Consider the following 25,711-nt stretch of genomic DNA (forward strand, 5'->3'; position numbering starts at 1 on the left):
GTTTGCAAGTCTGATGTATCTTAGCAGGCATATCTGGCTCATCATGTAATGAGCACCCAGTCTGGTGCAGCCAAATTTTCAACTTCCACTTTCTCGGGAGCTGCAGCCAGCCAAGGGGAAGTGAAATGACTGAACCGCCCAAAGCTGAGCTTAATGAGTGAAGTTCAAACTTGTCCCTGAATGGTTCTTTATAATTAGGATACCTTACCCTGTCTGCCTGTTGCAGATCAGCTGGCTGTCAAAGAAACCACATTTTTTTTTAAACTTATGTTCAATGGGACAGTCTTTTTTAAAAAGTGCTTGATCCGTAATGTGGAAGTTGAGAGACAGATCTGGTGACCCACAGGATTGTACACAGTTACCTGTTTTAGTGTCATGCCCAATATAGCTTTGAGTTCATTTTCAACAGGGTATGAAGCCGGCATTGCATCAGGTTCAGAAAGGCAGGTTAGGTTAAAATTGCCATGCACCCCACCACCCCCCCCCCCCCCCCCCCACCCCGCAATCTACCAGAGTGACAGAATGGGCTTGGAGGTCAAATGGCCTACATTGTTAATAAGCAGACTGGGTGACCGCTTTGCAGAACACCTTTGGTCTGTCCGCAAGCATGACCCAGACCTCCCTGTCGCTTGCCATTTCAACACTCCACCCTGCTCTCATGCCCACATGTCCATCCTTGGCCTGCTGCAATGTTCCAGTGAAGCTCAACACAAACTGGAGGAACAGCACCTTATCTTCCGACTAGGCACTTTACAGCTTCCAGACTGAATATTGAGTTCAACAATTTTAGATCATGAACTCTCCCCTCCATCCCCACCCCCTTTCCAATCCCCCCCCCTTTTTTCCCCAATAATTTATATAGATTTTTCTTTTCCCACTTATTTCCATTATTTTAAATGTATTTCCATCCATTGTCTTATCTCTACCTTTTAGCCTATTTCGATCCCTTCCCTTCACCCCACCCCCACTAGGGCTATCTGTACCTTGCTTGTCCTGCTTTCTACCCTTAATTAGCACATTCCTTAGATAATATCACCACCTTCAACACCTCTTTGTCCTTTTGTCTATGCCATCTTTTGGCTATCTCCACCTATCACTGGCTCTCTATCCAGCTCTACCCCCCATTAAACCAGTTTATATTTCACCTCTCTTCTATTTCTACTTAGTTCTGTTGAAGAGTCCTACGGACTCAAAGTGTTAACTGTGTTCCTCTCCGCAGATGCTGTCAGAGCTGCTGAGTTTTTCCAGGTATTTTTATTTTTGTTTTGCTAATAAGAATGTTTCTTCTGCTTCCAGAAATGAGGAGCTCTTAACAAAATCCGCCCAGTCTGCACTGCATTGGAATCATGGGGCCCACAGTGCCTTTCCTCCTCCTGTTGCTGGGGATGAACGTCAGTCCATCGGGAGCACAGGTGAATCTTGGTAAGTATTAGTCGCCACTGGTGCCTCTTGTCACAAAAGGAGCAAGAAAGATTCCACGTCTATGTAACGGCATTTCCTTCACGCTATCAGTTTGCACAGGTCTCACAGCCAGTGAATGACCCTTCTCCTCCCAATGTTGTTCCATCGAGGTGCTGTTGATAGCTAGACTGCACAACAGCAAGTGGGATGTGACGGGTTTGGTGGTGTTACAGTTGGAGGGGCCACACCTTGGGGGTACTGTGCACGGTTTTGGTCTCCTTACTGAAGAAAGGATATAGTTTCCCCTGGAGGGAGCGCAACAAAGGTTTACTAGAGCAGAGATAAAAACAAAAAAACTGCGGATGCTGGAAATCCAAAACAAAAACAGAATTACCTGGAAAAACTCAGTAGCTCTGGCAGCATCGGCGGAGAAGAAAAGAGTTGACGTTTCGAGTCCTCATGACCCTTCGACAGAACTTGAGTTCGAGTCCAAGAAAGAGTTGAAATATAAGCTGGTTTAAGGTGTGTGTGGGGGGGGCGGAGAGATAGAGAGACAGAGAGGTGGGGGGGGGTGTGGTTGTAGGGACAAACAAGCAGTGATAGAAGCAGATCATCAAAAGATGTCAACGACAATAGTACAATAGAACACATAGGTGTTAAAGTTGGTGATATTATCTAAACGAATGTGCTAATTAAGAATGGATGGTAGGGCACTCAAGGTATAGCTCTAGTGGGTTTTTTTTTAATAATGGAAATAGGTGGGAAAAGGAAAATCTTTATAATTTATTGGAAAAAAAAGGGAAGGGGGAAACAGAAAGGGGGTGGGGATGGGAGAGGGAGCTCACGACCTAAAGTTGTTGAATTCAATATTCAGTCCGGAAGGCTGTAAAGTCCCTAGTCGGAACAACACCTCATCTTCCGACTAGGGACTTTACAGCCTTCCGGACTGAATATTGAATTCAACAACTTTAGGTCGTGAGCTCCCTCCCCCATCCCCACCCCCTTTCTGTTTCCCCCTTCCTTTTTTTTTCCAATAAATTATAAAGATTTTCCTTTTCCCACCTATTTCCATTATTAAAAAAAACCCCACTAGAGCTATACCTTGAGTGCCCTACCATCCATTCTTAATTAGCACATTCGTTTAGATAATATCACCAACTTTAACTTTAACACCTATGTGTTCTATTGTACTATTGTCGTTGACATCTTTTGATGATCTGCTTCTATCACTGCTTGTTTGTCCCTACAACCACACCCCCCCCTCCACCTCTCTGTCTCTCTATCTCTCCGCCCCCCACACACACACCTTAAACCAGCTTATATTTCAGCTCTTTCCGGGACTCGAACTCAATTTCTGTTGAAGGGTCATGAGGACTCGAAACGTCAACTCTTTTCTTCTCCGCCGATGCTGCCAGACCTACTGAGTTTTTCCAGGTAATTCTGTTTTTGTTTTACTAGAGCAGATCCTGGAATGAGGGGATTGTCCTGTGAGGAGAGACTGAGCAAACTAGGCCTGGAGTTTAGAAGAGTGAGAGGTGACCGATTTGAAACATAAAATTTTTAAGGGTCTTGTCAGAGTCGATGCTGAGAAAATGTTACCCCTGTCCCTGGAATCTGGAACGTCGGGTCTTGGCCTCAGGTTAAAGGGTGGGCCATTTCGGACTGAGCTGAGGAGAAATTTCTTTACTCAAAGGTTCGTGACTCTTTGGAATTCTCTGGGCTGTGGATTCTCAGTTGGTGAGTATGTTTAAGATAGAGCCCTAAACATTTTGAGGTACTAAGGGAGTAATTTATTCTGTTCATGTATGTTGGTTGAGGGGTGAAGGTTGGCCTAAGAGCTCTGCCATGATTTTATTTGGAAAGGCACCATGATGGTTCTCAATCCCGGTGACTCATTACATCATTGGCTTGTGATTCAGGGAAGTGAGTGGAAAGTGGTGATGGGGAAACCAGTGCCTTGTGCCGTGGTACGGTGAGGTTTCTGATGACCATGGTAGTAGGAGGAAGTAGCAGGCATTCATAGAATCATACAGTAGGAGGCTATTCGGCCCATCGTGCCTGTGATGGCTTATTTGAAAGAGCTACTCAATCAGTGCGCCACTCCTCTGTCCTCTCTCCCCCATACCCTACAACTGTTGCCCCCCCCCCACCCCTCGCACCCCTTTTTAAATTATTTATTCAATTATTTTTTTTTTTCAGAGTTATTGTTGAATCTGCCTGGACCACCCAAGCAGATGGTTGCATTTCAAGACAACTTATTGCCTTAAAACGTCTCCCTGCCTCCTTTTCTGGGTTTTTAATGTTTGGTCAGTTATTTTAAAATACATGCACAATGTTTCCTGACCCCCTTGCTAGTGGAAACAGCTTCTCCATAGTTAATACGTCAAAGCCCTTCATACTCTAACCACCTCGATCAAATTTTACCCCCATTCACCCCCCCCCCCCCCCCCCCCCCCCCCATGTTGAGACCCGCACAGATTTCAAATGAGCTGGGAGTTCAAAAGGGCTGGGGGGGGTGGGGGGGGGGAGAAGGGGGTAAGGGAGGGCGTGTTGGGAATTGGAGGCTAACATAGTGAAAGGCTTTTACCGCAAGGCTCCGCAGGTTGCTACTGCTGTCTTCACTTGACCATAATCTAATCCTTAGCTCCACATTCCACAAAAGCCCGTCACAGCATTCCACAGCCATGGGGAAAGGCAAAGTGGGGGGGGAGGGAGGGGGAGACATCAGCTGATCTTAAGAGGTCAGTGAGTGGAGGCCTCTCTCTTCACAAGCTGCTCACATGACAGAGAGATTTTGTGAAGCCAGCGGGAGTTAGTGCTAATCCACCGACCAAAGCCCCTAAGGGGGATATTTCATTAAACAACCCCCTTAATCCGCTTAAGTCAGGGAGGACAGCAGCAAGCTCCACTGTTGAGATTGAGGAGACTGGGCCTCTATTCCCTGGAGTTTAGGAAGAATAAGAAGTGGCCTCATTGAAAGGTATAAAATTCTTAACAAGTCTTGATACTCAGAGGTTTTTTTTTTCCCCCTGGCTGGAGAGTTTAGAATTTTAATTAAATGTATATTATCGAATCACAGAATGATCACAGTGCAAAAGGAGGCCATTCAGCCCATCATGTCTGTGCTGGCTCACTGCACGAGCAATTCAGTTAGCCCCACTGCTCTGCCCTGTCCCCATAGCCCTGCAAGTTTTCTCTCTTCCAATTTTCGTCCAATTCTCTTTTGAAAACCTTTTTTTTTTAAAAGCCTCCCTCCATCATACACTCAGTTATTGCGTTCCAGACCCTAACCACTCGCTGCACCAAAAAAAAAATTTCCTCATTTTGCTGTTTTTTTGCCTCTCACCTTCAATCAGTGTCCTTGGGTTCTAGAACCTTCCACCAATGGAAACATTTCTCCTGTTCTACTCCATCTAGACCCCTCGTGATTTTGAACACATTTAGCAAATTTCCTCCCCAATCTTCTCTCTCTAAGGGAAACCCCCCCAGCTTCTCCCAGCGATCCACGTCCTAGAAACATTCTCATGAATCTTTCCTGCATCCTCTCCTATTATCCTCACAACCTTCCAAAAGCATGGTGCCCCAGAATTGGACACAATTCTCCAGTTGAGGCCGAGCCAATGTTTTTATAAAGGTTCACAGTAACTTCCTCGTTTTCACACTCATGAAACTCAAAAACACGTCTGCCTTATGACCACTTTCCGTGCCACTTCTCCGTCCATTCCACCAATCTGTCCTTGTCCTTCTCGAAGTCCACAATGCTTCCAAGTTCTGTGGCCTCTGCAAATTTTGAAATTGTGCCCTTCGCACCCAAGTCTGAGTCATTAATATATATCAGGAAAAATATACATCAGGATTCTGGTACTAACCCCGGGGGAACCCCACAGTATATATCTCTCCAGTCTAAAAATCAACAAATAGCCACTTACTAACCATGAATTGGGTGTTTAATTGTATTCCGATTGTATTTTTTTTATGTGGGATGTGGACTTTGCTGGCTGGACCAGAATTTATTGCCCTTCCCTTGTTGACCTTGAGAAGGTGGTGGTGAGCTGCCATCTTAAACCGCTGCAGTCTATGTAGTGTAGGTAAACCCACGGTGCTGTTAGGGAGGGAGTTCCAGGATTTTGACCCAGCGATATATTTCCAAGTCAGGATGGTGAGTGACTGGAAGGGGAACTTCCAGGTGGTGGTGTTCCCATCTATCTACTGCCCTTGTCCTTCTAGATGGTAGTGGTCATGGGTTTGGAAGGTGCTCTCTAAGGAGTCTTGGTGAGTTCCTGCAGTGCATCTTGTAGGTGGTACACACTGCTGCTACTGTGCGTTGGTGGTGGAGGGAGTGAATGTTTATGGATGTGGTGCCAATCAAGCGGGCTGCTTTGTCCTGGATGGTGTCAAGCTTCTTGAGTGTTGTGGGAACTGCACTCACCCAGGCGAGTGGGGAGTATTACATCACACTCCTGACTTGTGCCTTGTAGATGGCGGACAGGCTTTGGGGAGTCAGGTGAGTTACCCGTCACAGGATTCCTAGCCTCCAACCTGCTCTTGTAGCCACAGTATTTATATATATCCTGTTTTTTTTATATAATAATAATATATTTGATCCCTCACTCCTTGGCTGCCTGAACTGTAACAAACTCGGGTAGTTCAGAGTTCAGGGTAAGGAGTGGACCATTTCAGACTCAGAATGAGGAGAAATTACTTCATTCAGTGGATTGTGAATCTTTGGAAATCTCTTCCCCAGAGAGCTCGGATCATTAAGGGAATCGAGGGATAGGATAGAAAAGTGGTGTTGAGGTAGCGGATCAGCCGTGACCATATTGAATGGCAGAGCAGGCTTGAGGGGCTGAGGGGCTCACTTCTATTCCTATTTCTTATGTTCTAAACTCTCCATTAAGTAAAGGTACCAGCTCAAACCAGCAGACAGAAAGCAGATTTGAAATTGGCTGCTGCATTACCTAACTGACTGCATTGTGCTATTTAGATGCTGGTTTTTTTCTTTTCTTCCTCCTCTCTTCTCTCCCCCTTTCTATCCAAACTCCCCGCCCTCCCCCACCGTACCCCCCCCCAAATCCCCCTCCCTAGGCCAGTCCTGTCAGCAGCCTCTACACAAATCTCACTTATTATTGGAAACTACCCTGGGTTAGAAAGGTTGGCACCATTGTGGCAGTTTTCACACTCTGCCCTCAGTCACTGTGACTGGAATTTCAAGCACTCTTTAAATGCATGTGTATGTGTAAGTCCAGACAGACGCACACAATTGCAGCTGTGTTTGGATGTCTTATTACTGCTTGGGAGAGAAAACAATCCCTGTGTGCACAATGAGAGGTGCAACAAAGGGTGGAGTTCCCATAGGCTTCACTGTTTTGCAGTATTAACTTGCTCATTGCTGAAGGGTGGGGGTGGGGGTGGGAGGGGATTGCTGCACCTATTAAAGTTGTGCAAATGGCAGGTTCACTGTGTGTCCCAACCCCCACCACTGTCCTGACCGACATTTAAACCTCAGTGAACATTGATATCTGTGGGAGCTTGCTGTGTATACATTGGTTACCTCATTTCTTACAGGGTATAATGTAAGGCACTACATAAATGCAAGTATTTTAACTCCTTTTCTCGTGCCACGACTGATCCAGAAATCTCCCCCTCACGTCCCTCTCCCTCCTTATCTCCAACCCTCTTTTGAAATCATCACGTGCCTCCCCACTGAAGCCTGAGGCTTTTATATCTGATCACTCCTTGGCTTGCCCTGAGATTGTTGTGAATTCAATGCAAACATTACAGGAATGTCTGCCCTGTTTCTCCGGCAAAAGTCTTATTTGCTCATCTGTTTCTCGGCTGCCTCTCGTTACGAGTTGGGGAGTTGGGCACGTCTCGCACCGAGCGGGTGCTGTTTGCACAGCCTCATTCAAACACAGTTCCCTCCTGGAACTCAGCTCATCAATCTCGCCGCAGCTAAAGAATGAAGAGAGTTTGCAGCAGCCCAAACAAGCTGGGGCATGTCAGCCATCTTTTAAAGGTACCTTGGCGCCTTAGAGTCCCTGCCTTGACTTTTACTTCATGCAAGGAATGACGAAACATGCGAGTAGTTACCTGACTAAAATGTATCCCCTTCACCAGCCGTTGAGCCAGCTGCTGTCGCTTGCCCATTTTCTTTTTCTTCTCGATGTTCAAGATTCACATTGGCATCGTGGCACACAGCAAAACCTTTGCCAGAAAACAGTGGCGATTTTAAACCTAACATGCCGGGTGCGAATCCCACGGCCGCAAGTAAAACACCAGTTCTTAGCAGATGGTGGCATGGTGGTAATATTAACAGACTAGAAATTCACAGAGGCCCAGACTAATTCTCTGGAGACATAAGTTCAAATCCCAACACAGCAGTTGGGGGGAATTCAAATTCATTTAGTTAATAAATCTGGAATTAAATGTTAGTAAGCTTAATAGGGGTCATGAAATGATCAGATTGTCGTCTTTATATATAAAAAAGAAACTCCCATCTGGTTCATTCATGTCCTTGAGGGAAGGAAATCTGTCATCCTTACCCCAGTCTAGCCTACATGTGACTCCAGACCCACAGCTCTTAACTGCCCTCTGAAATGGCCTGGCAAGCCACTCGGTTTCAAGGGTAATTAGGAATGGGCAATAAGTGGTGGCCTTGCCAGCAGTGCCCACATTTCAAGGGCAAAGGAAAAAAGTAACTCATTGACATTACTTGACTTTAATGGAGTGTAAAATCCAGATGGCATATAAAATCAGTGTGGCACCTGATCCCATCAGCTAAAACTCCCCCTCACGTTGAATTGGTAACCTCACTCAGAGAGTATAGGGTAAGAAATGGAATGTAGCCGAGATCGCTCTTTTGAGGTTGAGGAACAAGGGGCTTGTGGTGGGAGAGTGAGGTTGTAAATGTAGCGTGAGCAATCCCCTAACCACAGTTTCAAACAAAGCCACAGACCCAATCCTTACAAAAGCTTTGATGATTTAGTTGGCATTACAAGAAACCTCCCCCCATTATTGGGCAGAATAGACGGAGCTTTACTCTGTATCTAACCCGTGCTGTACCTGCCCTGGGAGTGTTTGGTGGGGACAGGGTAGAGGGAGCTTTACTCTGTATCTAACCCCATGCTGCCTCTGTCCTGGGAGTGTTTGATGGGGACATTGTAGAGGGAGGTTTACACTGTATCTAACCCCGTGCTGTACCTGTCCTGGGAGTGTTTGATGGGGACAGTGTAGAGGGAGCTTTACTTTGTATCTAACCCCATGCTGCCTCTGTCCTGGGAGTGTTTGATGGGGACAGTGTAGAGGGAGCTTTACTCTGTATCTAACCCTGTGCTGTACCTGCCCTAGTAGTGTTTGATGGGGCAGTGTAGAAGGAGCTTAGCTCTTTATCTAAAGCTTTGCTATACCTGCTGTGGGAGTATTTGATGGGCTGTTGTGGAGGGAGCTTTATTTCTGTCGGTCAGTCTTGGTGGTGATGTATAGGGCCAGATTTTTACCATGTTAACTTGCCAGCAAGTTGACTCTGTGCAAACACAACATTGGGCTTGATTTTCAAATCCAGGTTGGGAACCTGAGGCTCAGACAATTTCCAGGTTCTGAATCCACACCATGTTTAATGTCCTAATTTGGCGGGGCGGCAAGCTTGGTGCCTACTTAATGGTGCCGAGCCTTTCCGGGAGGCAGGAGCTGCCTGCAGAACGCAAGCGACAAAGGCAGACAGCAGCCATGATGGATCCTACCACTGCCTTGCTGAATAGATCAGGCAGCTCCCTGCAGGGCCGTAAGCCTAACAATGCACAACGGATGGTCAAGTGAGAAGTCACGCGCATGATCTGACGCGTGATTCCCCAAGTTCCAACATTTTCCAACTTATATTTAAAAAATGGCTTCCCTTCTCCCTGCACTGAATCCGACAGCTGTGCACCAGATATTTTTGGGTTTGATGCTTTCCAGATTGAAAGTTGCTCATCCACCCCACCTGTCCCACTAAGAAGCTCCTCAAGGAGCTTAATGGGCAATTATTTGGAAGTGAGCATGTTTTCCATTTATCCCCCTCTTCCACCCTTTGAAATTCAGTGCACGTCCCTGAGGCATTGGGATCTGGTGCAGCAATTTCTAAATCGTGCCTGCTCCCTCCCCTGACTCCACCAGCGACCCATAGTTCCTGCAAAGGATTACACGGACAGAGGCCCTGGGTGTGAGTTAGTGCCGGTGAAAGTGGGAGTGCCAGCAGCATGTTACGGTTCATACAGCCCCCCAACAGGCAGACCAGATCAAATGCATGGATAATGGAGTTGGGGGAGGAGAATAAGGCTGTCTTATTGGGTAGTTGGAGGTGGGATACCAGGAATGTATCCAACCAGTGCTGGGGCCCCAAGTCCAGCCAATCTTCCAACAACTTTCCAGCACGGGATTGGGAGAAACCTGTCCTCAGTCCCTATCTTGACAACTTCACCCTCCCCTCCCTCCATGTCCCAAACTCATCTCACCAGCACCCTCCACTTTGCAACCCGCCGTCTCACCTTCCCTCTGCTGCTCCCTGTCCCAAACCTCACTTCATTTTCCACTCTCCACTCCAAAACCCACCTAGCCACAGTTCCCACTGTCCCTTGCTCCCACTCTTCGTTTGTGCCCCCCCCAGCTCCCGACTCACCGCCCTACTGCTGCGCCTCCCATCTTCCCAAACCCATCTCGCCCACACTATGCACCCACTCCCCCTCCTGTCCACCCCCTGCCTACTCTGACCCTTCCCCCACCCCACCAATCTCTTCTCATTTCCTATACCCCAACTTCCTGTCCCATCCTCCCAATCTCCCCTCCTCCACCCCTCCCCACCCTCTGTCGATCCCTCTCCACCCTCTGTCGACCCCTCTCACTGCTTATCCCACCCTTCCCAACTCAGCCCCTTGTAGCGCTCTTTTTGCCGAACCCTCCCATTCCCACCCCCCACCTACCCCCACTGCTCTTCTCTTGTCTCCCCCATTTCCTTTATCCCCCACCCCCCTCCCTGCACCCTATGGAGATGTTGCTCCTGCTGGAAGGCATGCCGCCTCTTAAGGCGGGCAAAGCTGGGGCCAACTTTGACTGTGATGACCTCCCGGTACTGAACAGCCCACAGAACTTGCATTTATTTAGCACCTGTCGTGGCCTCCTTTATTTATATTCCTTCATGGGATATGAGCAATGCTGGCAAGGCCAGCATTTGTTGCCCATCCCTAATTGCCCTTGAACTGAGTGACTTGCTGGGCCACTTCAGAGGGCAGTTAAGAGTCAACCACATTGCTGTGGGTCTGAAGTCACGTGTAGGCCAGACCAGGTAAGAACGGCCGATTTACTTCCCTAAAGGGGGCATTAGTGAATCAGATGGGCTTTTACAACAATCGATGATGATTTCATAGCCACCATTATTGAGACTAGCTTTTAGTTCTGGATTTTATGAATTGAATTCAAATTCCACCAGCTGCCATGGTGGGATTTGAACCCCTGTCCCTACACCATTAGCCTGAATCTCTGGATTACTAGTCCAGTGACATTACCACCACGTCATTACCTCCCTCATTCTTAAGTGCTTCACAGCCAGCGTGTGTATCACTGTTGCCAGGTAGGAAAAATGTCAAAAAAAAAAACAGAATTACCTGGAAAAACTCAGCAGGTCTGGCAGCATCGGCGGAGAAGAAAAGAGTTGACGTTTCGAGTCCTCATGACCCTTCGACAGAACTTAAATGTCAATTTGTTGTGCACAGCAAGCTCCCATAAACAGCCACCTGAGGAAGACCTGATCATCTGGTTGGTTGAAGTATGAATGCCATTTGGGTGCTGGGCATGTGCTCAGGAAGTCTCACACTCACCCTGACACTAGAATGTCGAGGGCTCAAGCCCCACTCCAGAGTCTGCAATGTGAAAGCTGGGCTGACATGCCAGTGCAGAACTGAGGGAGTGCCGCACTGTTGGAGATACTGTCTTCCGGGTGGGATGTTGAACTGAGACCTGCCTTTCCCTGCCTTCTCAGCTTGACATAAAAGATCCCACGGCCACTATGTCAGAGCAGAGATGTCGAGCTTTCCACCGGTGTGCTGGCCAGTATTTATCCCTCAAAGCAGTGTCAAAACCGATCAACTGGTAATTATCATGTTGCTTTTTGTGGGAGTTCGCCCTGCGCAAATTGGCAGTTGCATTTTGTACATTACAGCATCAGTTGTACTTTAATTGGCAGTTAAGCACGTAGGGATGGCCTGAGGTGGTGGAAGACCCTGCAGATATGCAAGTCTTTCTCCTTAGTTTAACAGAACAGACCCTCACGCCTGCCCTGTACACTAAAAAAAAATAGAGGGATAAAATAAACTTTGAGGGTAAACTAGCAAGTAATATAAAAGCGAACAGTAAGAGCTTCTTTAAATATATAAAATGGAAGAGAATAATGTGAAATAATATTCAGCTCCTCTATCCTTGCTGCCAAAGTGCATAATTCACACTTTCCCACATTATATTCCATCTGCCACATTTTTGTCCACTCACTTAACCTGTCTACATCCCTCTGTAGACTCTTTGTGTCATCCTCACCACTTGCCTTCCCACCTACTTTTGTGTCATCTGCAAATTTGGGGATAGTACATTCACTTCCCTCATCCAAGTCATTAATATATATAGTAAATAATTGAGACTCCAGCACTGCTCTCTGTTACAGGTTGCCATCCTGCAAATGCCCCCCTGTATCCCAACTCTCCGTCTTCTATTAGTTAGCCAGTCCACTATCCATGCTAATATACAACCCCCAAACCATGGGTTCTTACCTTATTAAGTAGCCTTATGTGTGGTACCTTATCAAATGCCTTTTGGAAATCCAAATTTTTTTTTTTGAAAAATATACTTTATTCATAAAATATTTGGAAGAACATTCCAAAACATTTCAAAATCACCATCACAAAAGTACAATCAGATTCAACTTTTACACATGGATCACAAGGTGCATCAATACAATCAGTGAATATTACAACCATTTCAATATGGTCATTACAGACAATCAGACAATGGGATTCGAGTTATCAACATACATCATGTTGCAGTCTGAGGTGCTTCAATACACTTATAATACAATTAGTATTCCATACATACCTTCATTTTGAGCTGTACAGCCTGAGGGGCTCTCAACAGTTCCGAGCCCCTCGGTGCCCTGTGGCAGAAAGGTCTTAGACAGCAACCTTTCCCCATTGTGCCTTTGCGGCAGCTGCCCCAAGCTTTAGTGTGTCCCTCAGCACATAGTCCTGGACCTTGGAATGTGCAAGTCTGCAACACTCGGTTGGGGACAACTCTTTGCACTGGAAAACCAACAAGTTTCGGGCAAACCAAAGAGCGTCTTTCACCGAGTTGATGATCCTCCAGCTGCTGTTGATGTTTGTCTCGGTGTGTGTCCCTGGGAACAGCCCGTAGAGCACAGAGTCCTGTGTCACAGAACTGCTCAGGATGAACCTTGACAGAAACCACTGCATCTCTCTCCAGACCTTCTTTGCAAAGGCACAATCCACAAGGAGGTGAACAATGGTCTCGTCCCCACCACAGCCACCTCGAGGGCAACGTGCAGAGAGGGTGAGACTCCTGGCGTGTTGGAAGGATCTGTCGGGGAGGGCCTTTCTCACCACCAGCCAAGCTACATCTTGGTGCTTGTTGGAAAGTTCTGGCGATGAGGCATTCTGCCAAATGACTTTGACAATCTGCTCGGGGAACCATCCCACAGGATCCACCCTCTCCTTTTCCCACAGGGCCTCTAAGATGTTACGTGCCGACCACTGCCTGATGGACTTGTGGTCAAAGCTGTTTCTCTGCATAAATTTTTCCACCAGAGACAGGTGGTACGGCACGGTCCAACTACTTGGAGCGTTCCACGGCAGCGTGGCCAGACCCATCCTTCGCAACACCGGGGACAGGTAGAACCTCAGCACGTAGTGACATTTGGTGTTTGCATACTGAGGGTCTACGCACCACTTGATGCACCCACACACAAAGGTGGCCATCAGTATGAGGGCGATGTTGGGCACATTTTTCCCTCTTTATCTAGAGGCTTATACATCGTGTCCCTGCGGGCACGATCCATTTTCGACCTCCAGATAAAGTGGAAGATGGCTCGGGTGATCGCCATCACACAGGAGTCTGGAATGGGCCAGACCTGCGCCACGTACAGCAACAGCGAGAGTGCCTCACACCTGATGACCAAGTTCTTACCCACAATAGAGAGGGAGCGTCGCTCCCACATGCCCAGTTTTCTTTGCACCATAGACTCTCACTCCTTCCAGTTTCTAACACATGCCCCAGTCCCTCCGAACCATATCCCCAGCACCTTCAGGCCGTCAGCCCTGACAGTGAAGGGGACAAAGGATCAGTCAGCCCAGTTCCCAAAGAACATGGCCTCGCTCTTCCCACGATTTACCTTCGCTCCCAAGGCCAGTTCGAACTGGTCGCAGATGTGGATCAGTCTGCGCACCGACAGCGGATCCGAGCAGAAAACGGCGACATGGTCCATGTACAGGGAGGCTTTGACCTGAGTGCCTCCACTGCCTGGGATCGTCACTCCTCTTATGCCCGGATCCTTCCTGACGGACTCAGCAAAGGGTTCTATGCAACACACGAAAAGAACAGGCGAGAGAGGGCAGCCCTGCCTGACTCCAGATTTAATAGGAAAGCTATCTGATTCCCTCCCATTGATTGAGACTGTGCTACTGATGTTAGTGTAGAGCAGTTGGAACCAATTGCAAATTCCCTCCCCAAACCCCATTTTGGAGAGCACTTTATTACATCTACTGTTTCCCATTTATCTATCCTGCTTGTTATCTCCTCAAAGAATTCTAATAAATTTGTCAGGCATGACTTCCCCTTCATGAAGTCATGCAGACTCTGCTTGATTAGATTATGTATTTCTAAATGCTCTACTATTACATCCTTTATAATAGACTCCAAAATTTTCTCAATAACAGATGTTAAGCTAACTGGCCTATAGTTACCTTTTTTTTTTGTTTCCCTCCCTTTTTGAATAAGGGTGTATATTGGCAGTTTTCCAATCATCTGGGACTTTTCCAGAATCTAAGGACTCTTGGAAGATTACTACCAGTGCATCCACTATCTCCGCAGCTATTTCCTTTAATGTCCTAGGGTGCAACCCATCAGATCCAGGTGGCTTATCGGCCTTTAGCCATTTCCTGGTTCCCCATTATTATTTCCCCAGCCTTATTCTCTAAGGGGCCTATATTGACATTGGCCTTGCTCTTCCTTTTTATACATTTAAAGAAGCTCTTACTGTCCATTTTTATATTACTTGCTAGTTTACGCTCAAAGTTGATCTTCTCCCTCTTTATTTTTTTGGTCATCTTCTGTTGGTTTTTAAAACTTTCCCAATCCTCAGGCTTACCACTAATCTTTACCACATTGTATGTTTTTTCTTTCAATTTGCTACTATCCTTAACTTCCTTGGTTGACCATGGCTGGGTAATCCTCTCCGACAATCCTTCTTCCTCACTGGGATATATCTTCGTTGTGAGTCCTGAATTATTTTCTTAAAGGTCTGCCATTGTTCATCAACCTTCTTTTCTGCTAAACTCCTTTCCCAGTCCACTCCAGCCAATAAATGCTGGCGAAGCCCACATCCCGAGAATGAATAAAAAAAAACTGCCCTCATTCCTTTGTAATTCCTTATTTAAGTTTAGCACAGATGTTTCCGAACTAAGTTTCTTGCTCTTGTACTGAATGCTAAATTCCACCATGTTATGGCCACTGTTTCCTGGGGGATCTTTTACTCTGAGATCATTTATTAAACCTGCATCCTTACACATGACCAGATCTAAAATAGCCCGATCCCTGGTTGGATCCACAACATATTGTTCTAGGAAACTGTCCTGAATACACTCTATGAATTCTTGCTTGTGGCTACCTCTGCCGATTTGATTTTCCCAATCTACATGGAGATTAAAGTCACCCATGATTAATATACTTCCTTTTTTATGTGCCCTTGTTATCTCTTGATTTATTCTCTGTCCTATTGTATACCTACTGTTCAGGTGCCTATAGAATACTCCCACCAGTGTCTTCTTCCCCTTGTTATTTCTTACCTCCACCCATATTGATTCCATATCTTCTGACCCAAGGTCATTTCTTGCTATCATACTTATTCCATCTCGTACTAACAAAGCTACCCCACCACCCTTTCCTTTCTACCTGTCTTTTCGACAAGTCACATACCCCTGAATATTTAGTTCCCAGCTTTGATCTCCTTGTAACCATGTCTCTAACAGCTATAAAATCATAACCGTTAATCTTTATTTGTGCCGTTTATTCATTTATTTTGTTCCAAATACTACACGCATTTAAGTAAAGAGCCATTAATTTTGCCTTTTTACAATTTTTCCCCCTTTGACCCTATTTGCTGCTGTTTTTTAACGTTTGTACACTCTGTCCCTTTCTGTCACACTCTGGTATCATTACCTAAGTAGCTGCCCTGCAATGCCACCATATCCTTTTGCTTTGTAAGCCTACTTACCCCATCTCCAGAATCTTCCCCCCTCTATTTAGTTTAAAGCCCTCTCTACAGCCCTAGTTATTTGATTTGCCAGGACACTGGTCCCAGCACGGTTCAAATGAAGTCCATCCCACTGGAACTGCTCCCTTCTATCCCAGTACTGTTGCCAGTGCCCCATAAACTGAAACCCATTCCTCCCACACCAATCTTTGAGCCACTCTTTTACTTTATGTGCCCAATGCCAGTTTGCTTGTGGTTCAGGTAGTGATCCTGAGATTATTACCTTGGAAATTATGCTTTTTAGCTCCTAACTGTTCAAATTCTTTCAGCAGAACCTCCTTTCTAGTCCTATCAATGTCTTTGGTACCAACGTGGATGATGACAACTGGATCTCTCTCCTCCCACTCCAAGTTCCTCTCCAGCCCTGAGGAGATATACTTAACCCTGGCACCGGGCAGACAACACAGCTTTCGGGACTCATGCTGCTGCAGAGAACAGCATCTATCCCCCTAATTATACCGTCCCCCACCACCACTACATTCCTATTTCCTCCTCCCACTTTAATGGCTCCCTGTGCCATGGTCACTTTGTTCATTCACCCTCCAGTCCTGCTCCCTTCCACACAGCTTGCAAGAACCTCATAACTGTTGGACAATTTCAAGGGCTGAGGCTCCTTGAACGCTACATCCTGGGTCCCCACACCTGCCTCACCTGCAGTCACACCCTCCTGTCCCTGATCACTGACCACATTCAAATTATCTAACCTGTGGGGTGTGACCGTCTCCTGAAGCAAAGTGCCCAGGTTACTTTCCCCCTCCCTAATGTGGCGCAATATCTGCAGCTCACACTCCAGCTCCATAACTCGGATCTGAAGTTCCTCGAGCTGCAAACACTTTCTATAGATGTGTTTGCTCTGGATTACCTTGGTGTCCAGCAGCTCTCACATGCCGCAGCAGCAACACATCACCTGTCCTGCCTTTGCTACCTTATTTTATTTAATTGATTAATTATTTACTGTAGTATCCCTGCCCTTTATACTTTATCGAATTTAATTATTTACACCGGTATCGATCTTAGGCTATTTTTAACAAAGAGAAAATAAAAACTAGATATCTAAACACTAACTATAGACCTTAATTTTAATCTAAAGACTAGAAATACACACCAATCCAACTCACCAATCAGCTGCTCCCCGCGCTTTTTTTAAGTGAAGTCTCCCCGCTCTGTTTTATATGAAGTCCACATGCTCACCCACTCCCTGTTTTAAATGAAGGCCGTGAGTGCTCTCATTGTAAATGACCGCACTGCTTTTCTATTTGCCCGTATCTATACGGAAAGATATACTGGTGTTGGAGGTAGTCCCAAGATTCACTAGTTTGATCCCGGGTATGGAGGGATTTTCTTATGAGGAGAGGTTGAGCAGGTTGGGCCTGTACTCATTGGAGTTTAGAAGAATGAGAGGTGACCTTATTTAAACATATCAGATTCTTAGGGTTTTTGACAGGGTAGATGGTGAGAGGTTGTTTCCCTTCGTGGGAGAGTCTAGGACCAGAGGGCATAATCTCAGAGTAAGGTGGCACCCATTTAAAACACAGATGAGGAGGAATTTCTTCTCTCAGAGGGTAGTGAATCTGTGGAATTCTTTACCGCAGAGGGCTGTAGAGGCTGGGTTGTTAAGTATATTCATGGCTGAGATAGACAGATTTTTAATCAATAAGGGAATCAAGGGGAAAAGGCAGGAAAGTGGAGTTGAGGATTATCAGATCAGCCATGATCTCATTGAATGGCAGAGCAGACTCGATGGGCTGAATGGCCTACTTCTGCTCCTACGTCTTATGGTTTTATACTAAGTAGTTCACCTCAGGAGAATCAGTACGTTGGGCCCCTCCTACTCTCCACAGAGAGCTCAGTAATGTATCCTTGAACCCTAGCCACCAAGCACTCAAGTTACATATTAACTCTTGCAGCCATAAAACAGTGAGAGGATTAAGCAGCTGTCAAGGAGGAGATTCCAGTAAATGTTTTTTTGAATACCGATTGCAGCATTAATCATTTACTGGAGGGGGGTTATGAACAATACTCAGCCACACACATACATTCTGTCCAAAACATTCTTCCTCCATTGCAAACAAAAGCGCTTTTATTCATAAAAGATCAGACTTTCCTGGAATAGCCAGCGACTATGCCGGGAACAAGCTGCCTTCGTCAACTAACGCACCGTGAATGGGAAGTGATTTGAGGGGTGGGGGGGGTGGGAATGGTTAACTTGGTCCGTTTGACTGTGAATGGGGGCGAGATGGATGAGAGGGTTAATACTCTCCGCTGGGAACAGGCTTACTAGAGGCTGACTGAATGAGGGAGAGGTGGGTGAAAGGGTTAATCCCTTCCACTGGAAACATGCTTTCCAGTGTCTGGCTGTGACTGGGGGAGAAGTGAGTGAGAGGGCTAATCCCCTCCATTAGGAATAGGCTGCCCAGTATCTGACTGTGTAAATGGGGGAGAGGCGGGTGTGAGGCTACAGCCCCTTCATTGGGAACAGGCTGCCTGGTGTCTGACTGTGAATGGGGGGGGAGGTGGGTGAGAGGGTTATTGTTCTCCACTGGGAATAGGCTGCCCGGTGTCTGACTGTGAATGGGGGGGAGGTGGGTGAGAGGGTTATTGTTCTCCACTGGGAACAGGCTGCCCGGTGTCTGACTGTGAATGGGGGGGAGGTGGGTGAGAGGGTTATTGTTCTCCACTGGGAACAGGCTGCCCGGTGTCTGACTGTGAATGGGGGAGAGGTGGGTGAGAGGGTTATTGTTCTCCACTGGGAATAGGCTGCTCAGTGTCTGACTGTGTAAATGGGGGAGAGGCGGGTGTGAGGCTACTGCCCGTTCATTGGGAACAGGCTGCCTAGAGTACAAAGCAGCAGGTAAAGTGTTAAACATCTGTCCCTGCATTTGATGTAAAAGTTGCAACTCTGCAGAAACCAGCCCCTCCCCCTCCTTCTACCCTTCCCCCAACTTCTCCCATCCTTCACCCAGCACTTAAAACCTCCACATACCAGGTAACAATCGCAGAGTTAACCTTTAACCCAATGAACTGCAAGAAAAGAATTGGCATTCACAGAGGAGACTGCTGTGTAGGGCAACTCAGCCACCATTGTGCACAGCACAAATCTCCTCACAGAGCATAGGAAAGCGTTGGCCACTTAATCCGTTTGCAGATTTACAATTTAACAGCGAAATGTTTGCTGCTTCTTTAAAAACAAAAATGCACGTGCTGTTTAGATATTTAACATGCACCAGTTGGTGACCTCAGACAATAAAACACTTCCATTCCTTTAGCGCCTTTCATGACCTGGGGACACTCCGGAGCACTTCGCAACCAATGAAGTCCTTTTGAATTGCAGCCGCCGTTGTGATGTAGGAAACACTGCAGCTAGTGTGTGCACAGCAAGATCCCACAAGCAGCAATGCGACCACGAGCAGACAATCTGTTTTTGTGATGTTGGGTTGAGGGATAAACATCAGCCATGACACCCGGTTAGTTCCCCTCGCTCCTCTTCGAAATAGCTCCACGAGGTCTTTTACGCCCGACTAAGAGGACAGACCGAGCCCCCGTCTTGTGTCTCGGCCAAAAGACTTGCACTTCCGAGGACGCATCGCTCCCCTCAGTACCGCATTTGCAGTGTCAGCCTGGAGTATTGCGCTCAAGTCCTGGGGCAGGACATAAACCCGTAACCTTCTGGCTCCAACAGAATCACATCCGACGCTAGGATAAACTCGCATTGACGTCCCATCGGTAACCCCCTCAGAGCTGTACTGAGAGAAAAAAAAAATCAGCCCAGGTTGCAGTCAAGGCCTGGAACATGGTGGGGAAGGGATGAGGAGGGGTTGCGGGCTGAACTGAACCCACAACTTGCCTGACTGAAAGACCAGTATTCTTCCAGCTGACCCAAACCGGCACTTTGCTAAGAGATTTGTTTCGTCCCTTTGGCGTTCAGCCTTCAATTGGTTTAATTACCTCCCCCACTAAATAAACCTTTCAAATGCAAGTTATTTGATGACCTTTATTTGTTTGGATAGAGGATGTGAAGGCCTTGGAGATGGTGCAGAGGGGATTCGCTGGAATGGATGAGGCACTGGAGCGCTGTAAAGAGACTGGAGAAGTTGGGGTTGCTCACTTCAGAGCAAAGAAGGTCGAGGGAGAGGTTTGATGAGGGTGTTCAAGAATTTGAGGGATTTTGATAGAGTGAATAGGGAGAAACTTGTTTTGCAGTGACGGGGGGGGGGGGGGGGGGGGGGGGGGGGGGGGGGGGGGGGGGGAGTCAGTATCTTGACACGGGTTGAAGGTGCTTGACTAACGAACCAGAGGCGTAAAGGAGGAGAATTTCGTTTTTTTAAAAATGCTCTGAGTTGTTATGATCGGGAATGCGTTATCTGACAGGGTGGTGGAAGCAGAGTCAACAGTGACTTTTAAAAGGGACCTAGATAATTACTTGAAGGGGAAATAATTGCAGGAGTAGGGGGGGAAAGTACAAGGGAATGGGGTTAATTGGAGAGCTCTTTCAAAGAGCTGGCATAGACACGATCTATGCTCGTTCTACGATCCTATGAAGAGCTCGGAAGCATTGTTATAAGCTGTTTGTGTACCAGCAAAGTCTGACCTTTGAATTTTAGATCCTAGTTCATCCCACTTGATTGAGAGGGCAAAGATCACATGACAAAGAATGTTGGCAGCAAGGCAGACAATTTCATGGTATTAATGTAAATTGAGTTACTAAAAAATAATCTCAGCAACCATAGCTGGGTAAAGCATTAGCGAGTGGAGAATGGTACCATGTTCAGCGTGCACTGGGGTGTGGAAGTGTCACTAAATTGTTTTGGCACCCGCTCATGACCATTGGGCACCAGGCACCGGGTTCCCAATCTCACCCATAGGGCAAGTACTGGACAGAGAGAGAGAGAGATGGGGGTTGGGGGGAGGAACTGAGGGAGATTTTTTACATTCTTTCATGGAATGTGGGTGTCACTGGTGAGGCCAGCATTTATTGGCCATTCCTAATGCCCTTGAGATGGTGGTGGTGAGCTGCCTTCTCGAACCACTGAAGCCCATATGGTGTGGTTACACCCACAGTGCTGTTAGGGAGGGAGTTCCAGCATTTTGACCCAGTGACAGTGATACATTTCTAAGTCAGGATGGTGAGTGACTTTGAGGGGAACCTGAAGGTGGTGCTTCCACGTATCTGCTGCCCGTGTCCTTTTAGGTGTTAGAGCTTGAGGGTTGAAAGGAGATGAAGAAGGAGGGAGAGAGACAGTGCGAAAGGAGGAGATTGAGGCAGGCGGAGGAAGAGAGGCAGTGGGAGAGAGCGACCAGACAGAAGGAGACAGATGGAGAGAGAGACTGACTAGAAAGAGAGAGAAAGTGAATGAATTCCCGCCCCACCCTTCAGACCCCCCCCCCCCCCCCCCCCCCCCACTCCTCAATCTCTCTACATTTCTGAGAGGACGCTTCTCCATCACTGTGGTTGGTTTCTGACTTTGTGCAATGGTCTAAAGCTGGTGTTAGCAAGTAAGGAGCACGATGTACACCTCCCCAGTGACTTCAACATAAATAAAGCTGGGGAGAGACGTAAAACAGGCTGGCAGCTTACAAACACCCGCTTGTCACAGTGGCACAGAGCCTCCAGATCCCACCACACTGCCACCAAAGGGCACAGGTAACAAGGGAAAGGAAATAGAAATCAATGGGGGAATTGAGAGGGTTAGTAGCTATATTGTGCCTTGAGATATCGCTTCTGTTAGTAAACCTCCTCTCCCAGTATAAACCATTGGTGCCCAGAATTGAATGGAAACTTTTGATAGCGTCTGAATTCTGGATCCCGCTGAAGTCAATGAATCTGATTATCTGGGTGGTGGGGGTGGGGGGGTGCGCAACAGCTGAGATTCCAGCCCCCTTCTCTGGTCTTCTCTTGCGCCATCTCCCCCTCTGTACAAAATTCTTCTGTCTGTCTCTCTCCACTCCCCTAATCTTTCAGACGGAGTCTTGCAGTCTGTCGAGCAGCTGATAATGGGATGGCCCACTCACTTTTTCTATTATCACACTCTCTCTTGATATATTTACTGACCTCTTAGCTCCGAGTCTCTGTGACTGTGGCAGGCCTGCCTGCCTTGTCTGTGGTCCTTGACCTTCCTGTAACCCACCAGCATTCTGAAATTCTCGGTAAAGGAAACGTATATATTGATTAGGTCACATTTGGAGAAGCAAAAGTGCACAGTTCTGGCCGTTCTTATGAAAAAGTGTATGGAAAAACTATTGAAAGGGCAAAAAAAAAAGGTTTACAAGCATCATGCCAGAACTGAGAGGTTATAACCACCACAAAAAGCTGAGCAGGTTGGGGTTCTTTTCTGTAGAATATAGAAGGCTGGTGATCAACCTGACAGAAGCCTTTAAAATTAGGAAAGGATATAAACTTAGAGATGATGTGCGGGAGACTAAAACCAGTGACCATAAAGATAAGATAGTCACTAGTAAATCTGGTACAGAATTCGGGCAAAGCTCTTTACCCAGAGAGTGCTGAGAAAGGGGGGGGTTTTACCACAAGGAGCGAATGCCATAGACTGATTTAAGGGGAGGTTTGTGGGATAAAGGAATAAAAGGTTGTAAGAACATAAGAAAGAGGAGCAAGATCAGACGTTTAGCCCCTCAGGCCTGGTCGACCGCTCCATAAGTTCATGGCCGATCTGTTTTTGGCCTTGAATCCACTTTCTTGCCGGTCTCCGTCAGCTCCCTTGTAGATCAGAAATACAAACATAAGCAACAGGACTTAGATGAAGGTGGTTCAGGGGCGCCTCACATGGAGCATAAACGCCAACTTAAAATAAATTGGGCTGGAGGTGCTGTCTTTCGGATGAGGTACTAAACTGAAGGCCCCCCATCTGCCCCCCCGGCAGGGACGTAAAAGATCCCCACGACACTATTTCGAAGAAGAGCGAGGAGTTATCCCCGATGCCCTGGGCCCAATGTTTAACCCCCGGCAAACATCACCAAAAGAAAAGAGATGATCGAATGGTTATCACGTTGCTGTCTGTGGGAGCTTGCAGTGTGCAAGTTGGGTGCCACATTTCTTTTTCAAGCGCTTGCTTTTTCAAATCAGTCCGTCTGATCTTAAGCTCCAGTGCATTCAATGGGTTTCCACTCTACTGCATTATAATTTTAGAAATAGGACACACAGAGAGAAAAAGAACTTGCATTCTTATAGCACCATTATAACTTTAGAACATCCCAAAGTGCTTTACAGCCAACAGAGTCCTTTTTGAAGTGTAGTCACTGTTGTGATGTTTAACCACCCAAGCCTAATTTGTGCCCCAGGAATTGGAAAAGAGATGAGCTGCCAAGTGCAGGGACTGGGAGACCAGTGCAGGGTCGGAGGGAGTTAGGGACCCACCCATCCACTCCTCCCCAGCAACACTTTCACAGGCCACACTTCTCTGTCATCGAGGAGGGGGCTGGGGGGTTGGAAGATGAGACACTGTGCTTGGACATGCTGATTCCAGTCTCCTCCCAAAACTCTTCAGCCCGTATCCTAACTCGCACTACGTCTCCCGTTCACCTGCAACCCACGTGCTCGGTGACCTGCTTTGGCTTCCGGGTCCATCAACGCTTTGATTTTAAAATTCAAATCCCTGTTTCCAAATCCCTCCATGGCTTCACCTTCCCCACCGCCCCCCCCCCCCCCCCCCCCCCCCCCCCCCCCCCCCCCCCCACCCCACCCCCACCACCCCCTTCCTCATACCTCCAACCTCCTTCCCTCCCCATTTCTCCAACTTCCTGCAGCCCCAGCAGACGGTGAAGTAGAGATAATGCCGCTGGCCCCAGGCTAATGGTCTGAGGGGGGTCACGGGTTTTATTCCCACCACAGCAGCTGGTAAAATTTAAGTTCAATTAATAAATCTGGAATGTAAAGCTAGTCTCAGTAATGGTGACCATGAGAACCGTTGTCGATTGTTGTAAAAACCCATCTGGTTCACTAATCCCGTTTAGGAAAGGAAATCTTACCCGGCCTGGCCTACGAGTGACTCCAGACCCCGCAGCAATGCGGTTGACTCTTAACTGCCCTCTGAAATGGTCTAGCTCCACTCAGCTCAAGAGCAATTAGGGATGGGCAACAAATGCTGGCCCTGCCAGCGACATCCTACATCCCGTGAAAAAAATAAAGAAAGATTCGCCAAGATATCTACTGTTCTCCAATTCTGGCCATCTTCATCCATTCTGGCGATCTCCATCGCTCAGCCATGCTCTTGGCTTTTTGGGGGCCGAAGCTCTAGAATTCCTCTCTCCTCCTTTTAAGATGTCCCTTAAAACATGGCCTCCTTGAAGCAAGCTTCTGTCCTAATATCTCTGATCTGACTTGGTGTCACACTCTGATAACGTCCCTGTGAACAGTCTTGGGATGTTTTACTGCATTAAAGGCGCTGCATAAATGCAAGTCGTTGTTGGTGGCTTCAAGCATCAGATCTACAAAACTGCCGCAGATAAGCAGCACAGGGTAAAGAAAACCCACACCTGTTGTCCAATGTCCTCCCATATACACACTATCCACCCAACCCCATGTACCTTTAAGTCTTTTAACACCCCCATTCATAAATATACACACACCTTTCATTTACAATCTATGCTGTTAGAAATGAAACATTAAGATACCAATCAAATCTATTGATGAGTTGTTCCCTGCAAATCAGAAATTGCTGACTTGAATATGTTACATGCTATCTCACTGAACTCCAGCCCTTTAAATCAAATTTAAAGTATTCCTGACAAAAGAGACATACTATCAAAGCTTTTCATCTTGCATGCATCAGGATAGCTGGCAAAATATTACCAACAGTAAAAGGGAAGCAACAATTTATACTGCATGAGAGGAGAGCGCTGATTGGTTGGCAAGCGGACTCCGATTGGCTGATTGGTGGAGGCGTTGCCATGGAGAATGAAGCATAGAACACATAACTGCCCATCTGTGTTCAAATTCAAACCGGGCAGGCCAACTCTGATTGGTCAAGGCATTGCCCTGGGGATTGAACCAGGGAGTGACTGTTCCCCAAGCTTTGCTTAGTTGAAAAAGGTGCAAGGTGTGGACATGTTCTTTCTGTCTACAAAGGATAGGGCCTGCATGTGAATATATGTGGCTTCTAGCATGTGTAAGTGAGGCACACTGTGAGCCAGACTGACACTCTTAAATCAGTTTTCAGTGAATTTCTTAGCACAGTCAGGATTGTTTAGCAGGTGCTGTCCAATCGTGGAATTGCATCTAATGTTGCACACTATGTTTTGAGCTTGCAATCATAGGCTGCAATTTTACAGCAATACTCAAGTTCTGAACTGAACAACAAATTTGAAGTATTTGGAAACGGGAAGGCCATGCAACCTCTTGATTTGTGAGTGCGTGATAAGGTGCAGAAAAAAAAAATGACTAAAGCAGGTGTTTTACCACTGACACACCACTGAAATGACAGATCAACCTGTTTGGCCAGTGGATGTGCTTGCACATTTGTTAACTGCTAAACATGATTTACCTGTTTCTCTCTGAGAGCATCCTGAGTTATGGGGGGATTCTCTACTGATTCCCTATCATTATCTGTGGTTCTGAGTATCACCAGTTTGGAAGCCATGTTGCTATTATATCGAACACCAGTAGAATTCCCAGGACGTTCCTTTCCTGGTGGACAGTCACCTCATTGTTCTGGGAGCACCCTTTGGAGGTTTTTGCAGTTTTGTGGTTTATCATTGCATTTGCGAGTTTGGATGTGTCAAAGCGTGATGCATCCAGTC

General features: G+C 46.9%; 1 protein-coding gene across 5 annotated transcripts in view; it reads left to right on the forward strand.

Annotated features, from left to right (window-relative positions):
• The window catches only part of LOC121291477 (discoidin domain-containing receptor 2-like), a 169,023-nt gene that overhangs the window by 70,406 nt on the left and 72,906 nt on the right, over positions 1-25,711 (forward strand). For 4 of the 5 annotated variants that reach the window (XM_041212709.1, XM_041212708.1, XM_041212713.1 and 1 more), the window contains exon 2: positions 1,297-1,422. In XM_041212709.1, the coding sequence (XP_041068643.1) occupies positions 1,347-1,422 (76 nt within the window). In that variant the 5' untranslated portion in view covers positions 1,297-1,346. Of the gene's footprint in view, positions 1-1,296; positions 1,423-7,349; positions 7,418-25,711 lie in introns of those variants that run through there. The other variant, XM_041212712.1, reaches the window with a different exon arrangement.

Source organism: Carcharodon carcharias, chromosome 19 (assembly GCF_017639515.1).
Source record: "Carcharodon carcharias isolate sCarCar2 chromosome 19, sCarCar2.pri, whole genome shotgun sequence".
In the NCBI taxonomy this organism is placed as follows: Eukaryota; Metazoa; Chordata; class Chondrichthyes; order Lamniformes; family Lamnidae; genus Carcharodon; species Carcharodon carcharias.